The sequence below is a fragment of the Dromiciops gliroides genome, chromosome 4 (genome assembly GCF_019393635.1).
Source record: "Dromiciops gliroides isolate mDroGli1 chromosome 4, mDroGli1.pri, whole genome shotgun sequence".
NCBI classification, from domain to species: Eukaryota; Metazoa; Chordata; class Mammalia; order Microbiotheria; family Microbiotheriidae; genus Dromiciops; species Dromiciops gliroides.
This window is the reverse complement of record NC_057864.1, coordinates 167,631,312-167,645,711: the sequence shown is the minus strand read 5'-3', so window position 1 is coordinate 167,645,711 and position 14,400 is coordinate 167,631,312. Positions and strand designations below refer to the sequence as shown.

Genomic DNA, 14,400 nt, shown 5'->3' with positions numbered 1-14,400 from the left:
GACTTCTGGATTAGGGAACAGACTTAATCTATGTGGCTCCAGAATGAAGAACTATGAGCAATGGGTGGACATTATGGGGAAGCATATTTTGGTTCGTAAGAACTTAAGAATTAAAGCCATCCAGGGGCAGTGAGGTGGTGCAATGGATAAAGCACTGGCCCTGGATTCAGGAGGATATGAGTTCAAATCTGGCCTCAGACACTTGACATTTACTAGCTGTGTGACCCTGGGCAAGTCACTTAATACTCATTGCCCTGCCAAAACAAAACAAAAACAAAAAACAAAACAAAAACTCCCCTCCCTCCCCAAAGAATTAAAGCCATCCAACAATGCAGTAGGATGAGTTCACTGCCACTAGAAATGTTTAAGTGAAGGTAAGATGTCTGAAGGGATTCCTGCATATGGTGCAATTCTTGGATTCTATGAAATTAGATGAATGGAGGTCATGATGTGGTTTATCACTGACATTAAGGTTCTTATGAGAGACATATTTTGCCTTCCCCTATCTTACGGTACTCTCAAGTCTTTAAAACTATGTGGAAGGGGGCAGCTAGATGGCGCAGTGGATAGAGCACTGGCCTTGGATTTAGGAGGACCTGAGTTCAAATCCAACCTCAGACACTTAACATTTACTTGCTGTGTGACCCTGGGCAAGTCACTTAACCCCAACTGCCTCACTAAAAAACAAAACAAAACAAACAAAAAAACTATGTGGAAGGAGCTTTGTTTTGTGACTATGAGACCTGGGTTCTAATTCCAACTCTACCACCACCTTGTAAGATTTTAAGTCATTCATTCTATGAGCATTTATTAAGCACTTATTTATGTGAAAAGAATTTACACATTCCAATGGGGGAGACAACATAAATAAACAGGGACAATTAAGTCTCAATTAGTGTGAAATTTGCATTATTCCACTGGGCTGGAACCAATTACCATATTATACATAATTATAACTTCAAATAGGCCCAATTCAAATACATGTAAACTTGAAAGGATTCACTTCAGGGAATTATTTTATTCCCACTAAAAGGGAGCTAGCTATGCATATAAGACACATACAGAAGAGATGGAAGGTAATCTGAAAGTGGGCAGCTGGGGCATCTGAGACAGAGAAGCTGCCATTTGAACTGTCTTGAAGGAAGTCAAGAATTCTAAAAGATAGAGATTAGGAAAGCATTCTAGGCATGGCAGGAGGTCCAGTGTAAACGTACTGGAGGTAGGTTAGAGATGATATGTTGGGTACAAGAATAAGCAAGTTAGAGGGCAGCTAGATGGCGTAGTGGATAGAGTACTGGCCCTGAAGTCAGGAGGACCTGAGTTCAAATCCAGCCTCAGACACTTGACACTTACTAGCTGTGTGACCCTGGGCAAGTCACTTAACCCCAGTTGCCTCACTTAAAAACAACAAAAAAAGAATAAGCAAGTTAGCCAGTATGGCTGGATTACAGAGTATATGGAGCAGTGTAACAATTACGGAAACAAAGGACTTTATATTGATTCGGAGGTAATAGGGAACCATTTGAATCGGGTAAGAGAGAGTGGGGAGGGCTGATAGGGTCAGACCTATCACTTAGGCAGCTAAGTACCTTAAACCCTCGGGGTCAGTTTCCCTACTAGTAAAATGAGGAAATTGGACTAAAACTCCTTCTAGTTCTAAAATTCAATAACAGCAGTCCATCTATAGAACTGAAAACCAGTCCAGATGTTATTGCCTCCCAGTGCCTTATTTTTATTTGATGCCATTTGTTGATGTGCTCAGTGTCGCCGAAAGTCTTTAGCAAAGGCCTATGGTGGAAAGTCTAAGCTAAAAAGAAGCATGCCTCTGTAATGGTCCATTTTTTTTTTTTTTGGTGATGCAACTGGGGTTAAGTGACTTGGCCAGGGTCACACAGCTAGTAAGTGTTAAGTGTCTGAGGCCAGATTTGAACTCAGGTGCTCCTGAATCCAGGGCCAGTGCTCTATCCACTGTGACACCTAGCTGCCCCGATAAAATACTTTTAAAGGGATTTATAAAATACCTTCAGTCTATATTATCATGTTACTGTAGAGTCACATAGTGTGGCCCGAGTAACTGTTATTATATCAGGTCAAACTAAAACCTGATCCTTTCCTATCTGCTTTTTAATTCCCACAGGAGATGCTGAGCATAAGCCATATATCTGTGGGGATGCAGACTCTGCCTCCACTGTTTTGGATGGGTCTGAAGACTACCTCATTTTAGCTTGTGATGGTTTCTATGATACCGTGAACCCCGATGAGGCAGTGAAGGTCGTGGCTGACCACCTGAAGGAAAATAATGGAGATAGCAGCATGGTTGCCCACAAATTGGTAGCATCAGCTCGTGATGCTGGGTCAAGTGACAATATCACTGTCATTGTGGTGTTCCTAAGAGATATGAACAAAGCTATAAATGTTAGTGAGGAATCAGACTGGACAGAAAACTCTTTTCAAGGAGGTCAAGAAGATGGCGGGGATGATAAGGAAAATCATGGAGAAAGCAAACGCCCCTGGCCTCAGCACCAGTGCTCAGCACCCGCAGATCTAGGCTATGATGGGCGAGTGGATTCATTCACTGATAGAACTAGCTTGAGCACAGGGTCCCAAATCAATGTGCTTGAAGATGCAGGCTACCTAGATCTCACAAAAATAGAAGCAAGCAAACCTCAGAGTGCCAAATTTTGGTCACCAGTTGAAATGTTTGGTCTTACAGTACCAAAGAAAGCAAATCTTATTAATGATATAATAATGGAGAAAGAATCAGTCCGGCCTTCAGTGCATGAACAACATGATGGTAGAGAAAACCCTGCTTATCTTAATTTGGGTTCAACAGGGCAGCGTATATACAGAATGGAGAGCTTGTCTCCAGTCTTTTCTGGGTTGGAAAATGAACAGGAAAATGAACCCCTGGGAAAGAGAGTTTCTAGTTTTTCTCATTTACGCCACTATTATGCAAAGAGACAGCATGGATTCAGGCTCAAACCAAAGTTTCATACATTTCTCTTTGCTCATGAGCCTTCCCACAAAGCAGGCACAACCAGCCTGTCTTCACTTATTCGAAGTGGGAATAGAAATAGGAGGTTGGTAAGAAGTTCTCTGCCATGGAGACAAAATGCTTGCAAAAAGTACAGCGAGATTCTGATGGGGATGCTTAGAAACAGTAATTGTTTACCATATGCAGACATTCCCTGGAGCAGTAAAATATAACAATCCTTCTTTAAAGTAGGTTAGATACTTCCTTCCCCACCCCCAACACATACCCTTAATAAAACAATATCATCAGTATAGAAAACAAGATGGGTATTTCAGAAACATGAAGTATATCATTGTTATGACTTTATGAAAGGCTCAATTCTTATGTGTAAATAATCTCTAGGAAATTTTAAAAAGTGTTTCAATCTTAAAAATACTAGTGATTCTACTCCCTTAACTACACTATGGATCCATGTGTACCCACACACCTCCTTGTGTCACTAGTGGAAGCCAGCTTAGTTGGTTGATTTGATTAGATGCAGTCAGGAACATTTTGATCTGGCTGAAATGTCTGTGGAGCAATATATATGAGCGTGTGTATATATGTATACATACATACATACATATATATATCCACACACATATATATGAAGAGAACCTAGTTTAGAACTGTCAAATTTAGCACAGAAAATGTTCCCCAAAGCCTGGGTTCATTTCTGGGTTTTGTTTTTATTTATTTTTTTTTAGTAATAGCTTCCCAGGGAAAGAACTCTAGGAAAATATCCACTCTGTAGGTAAAAGATTAAAAGCCATATGGATTTTAATGGGGCACACAGGAAGTGGGAGTCCTCAGATTGAAGTACAGTCAGGCATAAAAGCTGAACATGAAAACTCTTTTGTAGTTTAAAAAAAAAAGCTGTTTCCTGTGGGGCTTTTTCAGAATCTTTTTTGGTGCTTTTTTTTTTTTTGAGTTTTTATGATTATTTTATCAACTGGTTTTAATCTGTGATGTTAATGAACTCCTTTTTCATTGGACCTTCATCTCAGGAGTCAAAAGGAATCAGTTTTATTAAGATATTATCAAGGTAAAAATATGCCAGTACTGAATTGACAGGCAAGCTTAAATATTCAAAATATCATGTTACCCCAATCTAATAACTTATGCTATTTTTTCAAGTGTTTTATACACAGCAAAGGCATTTATTCCTATAAAATGAAAGATTTAGAGAATGAAAAAAAGCATGTACCCCAATACCCACCCAAGAAACTGAAACATTAGAACTTTTTCTCTAGCTAACTGGTGACAGGCTGAAAACAGCTTAAAATGGGCCTGAGGCCAAGCATTGATGGAAGAGAATGGTTAGACAGTAACTACATAGCTACAAATTCAATGAAAACTCTGCTACCATGCAGAGGTGAAGACTGGAGATTTCTCAGTCTGTTAACATCAATCTTGAAATGGTTCTTTTTTTTTATTTTTAAAAGGCCCTGGTTATTAGTGGGTTTATATATTTACAAGTTGGCATAATAACCTCAGGATAATTAAAGGAAATAGTAACGAGTCAAATATAGAAACTATATTTACCCAACAAAGGTATAGGCATTCATATCTAAAAACCCATGGTGTAGTGTTATGTAGAGTTAGCTCTTGATGATTAAGGACTAATTAATCATCCGAATAATTAATAGTGATGATCAAGTTGTAGGGATTCTAGGAGTTATTTCTGTGGGGTATTGAAATGGTGGTCGTTGCAAATTTTGCCTTCCTAATTATGTGTTTGCATATTATTAGTTTACATTTATATTTCCTGAGCACATAATGGAAGGTACAAATTTAAGTATATACCACAGATAATACAAAAAAAAGTTGATTCTAGCATTTTAACAGTACCAGTGAAGCTACGAGTGGATTAACATGAGCATGTCATTAAATGTACAGATTTTATTTTCTAAATATTTGGATTCTTAAGTAGATATAAGGCTTGTATCCTATTGATTTTGGATTTATTCCTTTTTATTAGATCTATGAAAGATAGGGTTGGAAAACAATGAGTTAAATAGGTCTGAGTACAGCATGGGAGTCCTTTAATCATTCTTCAGGGTACAAGTTCATATGTTAAGACATCAGAAGACCTCATATCTGTCAAGTTTTGAAGCCTCAGATGTAATTGTTAATATCCTATTAGGCATACTTACTGTTTCAAATCATGATAATTGTTTAAGGAAACAAGAAACCAGAGGCAGTATGATTTTCTTTACCCTTTCTAGTTTCTTCTCAAACTGGACAATAAGCTTGAAGTAGATAGTCGGAAGGTCTCTAAATTTAATATTCTAATCCTTTTAATTAAGTGTACTAAAAAGATAAGTCCATCTTTGATAAAAGTAACTAGGTTAAGCTTATTGGGTTGAGAGGAAGTAGGAGGAGGAACACGACAGAACTTCTTCCTAGTGTGCAGAAAGATTGACTTGGCACTGGAATGAGTACTCACCACCTCTGTTAAGGGTCTAGTTTTCTAGGTCTAAGTAAACATTTCTCATATAACTAACCCTTTAGAAATTAAATCAACAGTAGTTCCAGTGTGATCAAGGTATAAACCAATATTGTAAAAAATAGCAAGTGTTCATATTTTCACCACATTCATATTTATAGAGTAGTTAGGAACCATTTGTAAGGTAAGTCCTTTAAAATTCTATACTACATATTAAAGTAGTGGTTATTGGTCTGATTTATGCTGCTCTTGATTCTACACACTAGACAAAAAGCAGTGCTTTGTGAGATGCAGTGTTTTATCTTCATGCCACTGGTGATAGGAAGTAGTTCTCTTCGGTTCACACTCCTGTGCCCTTATTTGCTGCTTGCTGACGTAAGCAATAAGAACCCCTCTAAACGTTTTTGTATCACATAGTTAATGACGGTGTATTTGGTGACAGTATAAAAATACTAGACAGATATAAAAGTATCTATAGAATATATTTATTAACTGTTAATGCTCAAGTTTAGTCTGTGAATTATGTGTTTTGTATTTTTACTCATCATGTAATTTTGGTGGTGGTGAAATTTGTACAACCAATCCTTAAAGAGCTGCAGTATCCCTTTTGCAATTTAACATAGTTTGCATCAGTTTCAGTTTACTGGCCAAACAGGCTTTATAAAGAATATGAGGTAGTTTAAAAAAAAAAAGTTCAAAGTGGGTTTTTTTTTCTTAAATAAAAACTATAATGTGTGGGAAACAGACTTCAGGCCCCTAGCCTGAAGTTAATGGAAATTCCTTATAAGCTCTTCACTGTGAGTTTCAAAGGGATTCAATCCCCAATTTAATGGTTTCATTTGTTTTGAATTTTAGATGCGCAGTTTTGAGGAATATCTGAAGTTTGGTAACATTACAGCCCCAAACCCTGGTGCTGTTATTCCCATTTAGATTTGCACTAAAAAAGGTGGGTGGAAACTCACGTGTAAATATATTTTCTTTACCTAGAAGTGCCATCCATTGTCCTTGAAAGTAATGAAACAAAAAAGTAATTAACTGCCATTGATCAATACTGATTCAATTAGCCAGGGTATCCTGAAATGCAACAGACCTTTTCCAAGGACAATGTCAAAGCTGAGTTTAACTTTGACCACATTTATAGTGGTGTTTTGTCAACACTGCATTTTCATAAGCTCCACTCCATTGTTGGAACACTATGTGTCAGTGAGATAAATATGATGCAGAGAAGTTCAGTGTTAAGAGATAACTGCTGTGGTTTACATACTTCCTCCCCCAGCAAAGGCTTGCTGAAACTCCATGAGGAAGACTGATCGAAAATTACCAGTTGTCTTTAACTCAATTTGTTCATTCATTCAGCACTCACCTAGGCAAGGCCAAGAAAGGGGATACTACAGCTTCATTTGTACCTATAATTTAGGGAAATCTTTCTTTGGATCCTAACTGTACCAGGAAGAAAATAGTTTTCTCCCCTTGTGTGTCTATAACTTGTTGGAAGGAGAAACACACACCTTTTGTTCTTTCACTTGTGTAAAAGTTAACATTCTTTTTCAGAGTTAGTAGCAAAACACCACAATCCTAGAGCTGCCCAGCAACGCAACTGATGATCCAGGGAAAAGGTAACTTGAGTTTAAAAGGGACCAGGCACTATTTCCATGTTTTCCTATAGCTGCATTTAGCTTCCATTTGTAAGACAATTTACCTTACTTACTAATTAGAAGATTTGAAACAGGATGGGAACCCTGGTTGACACAGCTGTCGTCCTTGAAAAATAAATCCTCATAATAAAACTTTTGACGTTTTGTGTTAGATATCCACAGATGTGTTATTGTCAACTCTTACACTGGGTGCTCTTTGGTGACAGACATGCTGTAATTCTCTTGTTCATGACATTTCTCTGCAATGAATTCTCTGTGGAGTGAATCAGTTGAAGCAAATGATTTTCTTAAGAAGTTTAACTTTTCAATTTGCAAACTTGCTCTACAGCTCACTTGTGAGTTCAGTTGTAATCATGTATTAAGTCATTCATATTTTATTTATTAAAGCTGTTCATTCAGTAAGGACTATGTTGAAATTTTGCCAGTATCTTAATAAAACACAGCAATTTAAAATAACTTCTCCCTTGTGTTTTTATTCCAAGGAAGGTTCAGTTCCTACTGCTTAGAATAGGAAGATTTCTCTAACAGAGAAAATAAAGCAATTTGGGAAGCCAACTTGATAGTTGAATTCTGTGCAAATGAAATAAATGAGAAAAACCTGTGCACTATCAAGCAACTCCTGTCCTACAGCTAAACCGTATGAGTTCTTTACCTGTCCATTTGAGAGGCTGAACCAAGACACATTTGATGCTGCCTTGCTCTTAATTCTTTGTACTCAGTCCTAGACTTGAAATAGTAGTTAGACAACACCTAATTTATATGATGTTGTTTTAGGTGTTTCCCCCAGAAGATACAAGGGATCACTGCTGTGTGGCTTCTGTCTCCTTGTCTTCCCAAGGATCTGTTTTCATCTACTGGAACTATCACACATATCAACATGGCTAAAAACAGCCTCCTCATTTCTGAATTGGCATGAAGATTATGAGGCTATACTAAAGCCAGAATAGGGTTCATTTTTAGAAAACAAAAACTTCAATATACTCGGATAAGCAGATAGCAATTCTCCTTCTCGCAAGTCAGTCTATTCTGAACTAAAGAAGGTCCACATAGAGGGCAGAGGTAAAACTGCAATTAACTACTTATTACAACTGTATTCGAAAGCTAGCCTTTCCATTGTCAAAACAGAAAAAAAGGTTCACTAATTACTATGATCAGAAATATCCAGAAGAACCATCGGTGGCATCATCTTTGAAGACAGCATAGCATAACGCTTATGTTATAAGCTCATCTAAGACTGGGAAATGACAATATCTGCTGACTCATTTCCACATTAAAAATGATAGATTTGGGTTGTGTAAGTTTATGCTCCAAAACCAGATGCTGAAGGCTAGCTTGGAATAAGGCATAGATTTTCCCTGGGAACTAGGGACTGACAACAGCAACTAGATTCTCTCCTTATCATGTACTGGGAGTATTATCTTTGGGTCCAAAATTGGGAAAAGAGACACCTAACTATATAAGCACTAACTTTCCACTTTGTCCTTCAAACTGTTGTCATCTGCTCAGGTTTTTCTTTTCTACTCACTAAATATAAGCCCAACTCTTCCTCTTTTTCAACAGGAACAAATGCGAGGCAGCTAGGTGGCACAGTGGATAGAGCACCGGCCCTGGAGTCAGGAGTACCTGAGTTCAAATCCAGCCTCAGACACTTAACCACTTACTGGCTGTGTGACCCTGGGCAAGTCACTTAACCCCAATTGCCTCACTTAAAAAAACCCAACAACAACAGGAACAAATGCAAAGAAAAGGGCAGGTAAATCATAGTTAAAAGCTTGTATGAAGGCTGTTAGAGAAAGGAGATGTGTGCAGGTTAACTGGGAGGGGGCAGGGAGTGCACAGAAGTCATGGTTATAATCAAACTATGAGCAGAGAAGACTGCAGGTAAAATAGAAAAGGTTAAACTAGGGCATTTTCAGAAGAGTCTCATACAACCACTTATGCTATCTCTGCCATCCTTATAACCACCTCAACTGCTTAATTCATAGTGTTAAATCGAAATGTCACAGTCAATCTCACAACTTCATGTACTTAAAAAATTCAGTAACATCACTGCTTGAAGCCAATAAAGTGAGGTCTTTAAAGGACTAGAAATTAAAGCACCTGTTGAATCAGAGACTGAATGTGAACAATGACTATTTTGAAAAGTAGTGCTTTGCCGCTTATTAAGCTCCTCTGGGAAAATCTCTTTAAAATGACTGGTCCAAAAGACCCAAGTTGTGTTTTTTGTATAAGCGGCACATGTACAATGTGTAAGTGAACCAAACTTGGTGCAGTAACAGACAGCTAACATTTCTTAAAAAGCGGTTAACTAAGCTACTCTTTTTATTGAGATCGCTTGAGTTGAGTCAGTGTATGACCTAGCCAGAGCTGGGACAGTCTTTGATTGTAACTTCTGCATTTATCATGAAATTATAAAAGAATTGGGCTTTTGTTTCATGCAAGAGAAACACAACTATCTTTTGATTGGTAAAATAATATTACAAGGTGATAGAAGCACATGTCTACATAACATCTGAAATGTGACACTGATTTTTATAGCCAACTGCCTATGGTTCTTTTGGGAATGTAGAAACACTTTCTCCCTTTCCAGGTTCACTGTGGTTATAAATATAGAGGATTAAAAAATAACTATGTTTTCTGCTGAGAACACTGTGGGCACAGGTACATTCACACATTGCTGGTGGCAATGCAGATCACCGCAGTCTTTCTGGAAAGCCATCTGATAATACACAGTAAGAGCTAGAAAGCTGATCATGCACTTTGACCCAGTAATTCAATGGCTGACAAAGGGAACAGGTTTAAAAAAACTTCTATGTTCAAAGATATTTATAACTGCACCACAAGCAATAATGAAAACACGGAAATCACTTAAATTCTAAATGAATAGGCTGTGGTGTATCTACAGAATGCAGTATTAAATTGCTATAAAAAATGAAAAGGATGACAAATACACAAAACCTGTAAAAAAAATCTGTATAAAATAGCACCAAATAAAGTATTAACTTGGTTATTATAACATACACACATTTGAACTGCAATCATTAACACTGAAAAAATATGCTCTAGGGCTAGTTATAAGATACATGCCACTGATGTCTGTGTATAAGTTAAATTCTTTTTATTAAGAGTTTATTGAACACAAAGACATTTCCAATACCATAAACACCACCAAATGGCAAATACTTAATTCAAAGGTCATGGCAAAAGAGCTTCTAGAACCCAAACCCTTCACCCAAATCAGCTGCTGAATTTCACTGGCTCTCATGCTTTATGACATGGGAGGAAGAATGAACCCCAGGGGCTTTCCCAATTTAGTGTGCGACTTCCCACAATATGCTTCCTCTATGCCTCACTTTTGTTCATTTGCCAAACAATGAATTTTGTCCAAGGCTCAGCTAATACAAAAATGACTTCCATCAGAATGGAAGCACAGTTTCTGAACAAGTAGAAAATAGCCTTTGGGTTTCAGTCACTTGGAAGTGCTTTCTGATACATGTGCCAACCTTTGCTTCCAAAGTGATAGAGCAATTCTATGTTAGGATGCTGATTACAATCCTATTATTTTGATATGAAAACATATCTTTTCACATGTGTTTGACAGAAAGAGAAATTCTCTTCAATATGGTTTCAAAATACAATACAATTGGGCAGGTTCCTGAAATGTCATCTCTCTTCTTTGCATCTTCAGTGCCTAAATAAATCTTTTTTTGATGAAATGAATTAATTCTGAAAGTGAAAAAATAATATTCTCATGAAGAACATGTAAATGTTCTCTACAAAGATATTTCTTTGGTGTTAAGCTGTATTTTTATTTCCCTATGGACATAGTCACTGAATCTAATCCAGCAAGTATTTTGTTAAGTAACTTCAATGTCCAAGGCAGGACAAAGTCTTACTTATACACTAAACTCAAATTTCCACCAACTTGCAATGGGTCTCTTATCACACACTTGAACAAGACCACCACCAGCAGTTCACATTTTTATTCGACTTGAATGTTTACAAAACATTTTTCTCACAACCATCTTGGAAAGTAGGTACTCCAAGTATTTACATCCTCATCTAACGCTCTCCAAGATTCAGTGTCTTGTTCATGGTAACAAAACTAGTAAGGATCTGTGGCAGAATTTGAACCTAGGTTTGTTGACCCCAAGTCCACTATACTACACAGTGATTTTTACATACAACTGAGAGAAGAAACAATTTCTAGAAGATCACAAGAAATGCAAGAGAGCACTTGATATTCAAATTAAAAATGTACCCATTACACCATTTTGATGGATCTATTATCTTTATTAAATTTCAGGGTTTGACGGATATTAACACATTCATGGTAAAAGAGGGATTCAGAATGCTGAACTAAGACAAGAACATGGAATGGTGATTAAATAGCCTAAGAAAACAATGTTAAGAACTGTCATGAAAGGTTTTGGGAATTTACTGTGATGAGGGCCACTTCCTATCTTATCTGCCCAACTGGGCACAAATCCCCTTCTCACAGATGTATAACAATAATAACCACCTAAATTTCTCTAACAAGTTATGGTCTACAAACCAATTTCCTCTTAACCCTGCAAGGTACAGACATATTAAATAATCCTCACTTTAGAGATAAGGGAATTGAGAGTTTGGAAACCTCTTAATTGTGACCTGCTGAAGGCTGAAAAGTTAGTGACAGAAGCAAGATTCAAACCAAAGGTTTGCTGACTCCAAATCCAATATTGTTTTTTATAACATCACTAAACATTAGGAAAATTTCAGACAACACAAGCAAATTGGGTGGCAAGTGTGGGAGTGGAAAGAACACTATACTTAGAATCAGGGAACCTAGGTTTGAATCCACACTTACACTAGCTGCCACACTTTAAGCAAGCTAATAGTCTCTCTAAACTCTAGTTCTCTCCTCTATAAGAATAGGGATAATAACATCACTACTTCTACCTCACAAGACTATCGTGAGGAACAAAGGAGAATAGATATAAACTCCCCCACACACACACACACACATGCATATAAGAATGTTCTCTTAATTGTTAAGTAGTGTGTAAGTGTCAGTTATCTCTACAATTATGAGAAATCTGATGAATGTAAACTGCATGGATAAGCAATCAATGCTAGAATAAACAGAGATCAAGTCATAATTTGCCCAACAATTATGAAAGACCCAGACAACTAATTGAGTAGTCAGCTATATTTGGGGGGGGGGGGGAGAGAATTGCATTTGATTACATTTTGTTTTAATCCTCCTCTAGCCAGTCAGTTTTATTTTTTCAGAAAAAGAGTAGCTTTGGAAGATGATGATGAATTGTTGTGTAAAGTTTGTCATCTATTATCTAGATGACATACATACATGTAGAATGTATATGTAAATATATTATATATATGTATGTGTGTGGAGAGAAGACACAGTTAAAGTACCTACGAGCCAAAATGTATTGAAGGCAAAATCTGAATCTAATGAACTAAAAACATGAGTCTATCTGTAATATTTTGCAAAATAACCCCATGAAAAGAACATATTAACTATAGAGTGAAAATAGTGCAAAGAAAATAATGAGTAACTTCCAGGCCTTAGGATTATATTGCTTAGAGCAGGGCTTCTTCTTAAACTTTTTCCACTTGTGCCTGAGAAATTTTTACATGACCCCAGGTATACAGGCATATAAAACAGGGTGTATGTGCACGCGCGCGGGCCCTTTTACTGTTGATAAATTTTTCACAACCCCCACATTTAGTTATATGTGTCATAAGAGGTCAAGATCCACAGTTTAAGAAGCTAGGCCCTAGATTATGTCTATCTAGCTCAATGAGACTCTTGCAGTAAGTAGCTACATCACAGACTTAGAAAATACTCCTCACCTCCTTATGTGCTTACTCAACATACACAAAGCAAAGAAGCTTTTAATCCAGGTGACTAGAGGAGAACATGCCTTCTGACTTCTTCAATAACCATAAGCACTACATTTTCTCAAGGTCATTTTATTAACAAAAAGTGCAAACTGTTTTGAACAAAGAACCATGAATGATAACACAACACCAAAAAGCAATTTTCATTAGCTAAAACATGAGATTAAAAGCCTTCCTTTCAAACATTTATATACAGTTATTTATCCTTTTCAGTAGCCTCTTACTCAATTTTCAATGTAGTTTTCACAGTCAGTGTAGCAGCTCAAATACAAACACCATTCCTCAAGGATAAGTTTGGCAATTACTTTCTCCCAAAATTGGTCCAAAAATGAGAAAAGGAAGAAAATTCTACACTAGGATTTGACAATCACTAACATTTTTGAACCTTTAAATCTACAGAAAATTAAATTAATGAAAACAGAGTCAGGGAGATTTTCTCAATATCTGTTAAACATGTTAAGAGACAAAAGAAATGGAATTACCTGAATCCTCTAACTAGGGATCAACACTTAAAAGAGTAGGAGCTATGACTATACCGTTTTCTAAGAGTAGAGAGCACTAAGAGGAAAACCTTCTCAAATTTGCCTAATTCTCCAAGAGGTCACAAATGACCTATGAAAAAAGCTGCACAATGCAATCACTTTGTGCAACTAGATTAGGGCACCTGCATTTTCAAACGAAAGCAATCCAATTAGTTCCCATCAGTCAATCTGCCCCATCAGAGGGTGGTTAGGGTTATTCCACTTATTCACATAAAGAGCCTGTAGTACAAAATCTATTCCTAAGTAATTTTTTCTTGGTCACTAAATAACAGGCATGAATAAACTGCTGATTAAATGCTATCAGTAGGAAGGTGGTCATCTAAACACAGATACTGAAGAGAACACCAAAGGGACAGTATCAACACTGAGTAGGTTAATGAGTGCATGCACCAAACAAGATAGGAAGATGGAAATAATTTCTGGCAATTTATCTCCTTTCAGTTGTAGAAAAACTGCCATTTGTGAATGCAGGTTGTTTATTAACTTCTAGAACTACTCTATCATTGTGTTACACATATAACTCTTCCCATACTGATTCTTCTCTGCAGTATGCACTCAATCCACACCCTTCTGTCACGGTTTCAGGAATAACATTGCAGGTGGAGAGAGTGGCAGCAAACAAAGATCACATTCGATCATTCCTGGCTCTGACGAGAAACTTCAGTCACCATCTACTGCAAATTTCAGGGTCACCTTAACTCAAAGCCAATACCCTTGGTTTGGCAATTACCTTCCACTGCTCTCGCCAGTGGTGAAACTGAGGTCTTCAGGGCCTATTTGATCACCTTCAGGAAAACTGGAACATGTATCTAAGATAAAAGTAAAAGGCACAAG

The 14,400-nt window shown here is 37.2% G+C and overlaps 2 protein-coding genes across 2 annotated transcripts in view; one reads left to right on the top strand and one right to left on the bottom strand.

The window, feature by feature from the left end:
* The window catches only part of PPM1E (protein phosphatase, Mg2+/Mn2+ dependent 1E), a 247,924-nt gene extending 240,351 nt beyond the window's left edge, over positions 1–7,573 (top strand). Inside the window, exon 7 of the mRNA XM_044001847.1 lies at positions 2,138–7,573. Coding sequence (XP_043857782.1) covers positions 2,138–3,207 — 1,070 coding nt within the window. The 3' untranslated portion in view covers positions 3,208–7,573. The remainder of the gene's footprint in view (positions 1–2,137) is intronic.
* Positions 7,574–11,389: 3,816 nt separating this feature from the next.
* Positions 11,390–14,400, bottom strand: part of TRIM37 (tripartite motif containing 37) — a 122,938-nt gene continuing 119,927 nt past the window's right edge. Inside the window, exon 24 of the mRNA XM_044001635.1 lies at positions 11,390–14,375. Within this exon, the coding sequence (XP_043857570.1) occupies positions 14,293–14,375 (83 nt within the window). The 3' untranslated portion in view covers positions 11,390–14,292. The remainder of the gene's footprint in view (positions 14,376–14,400) is intronic.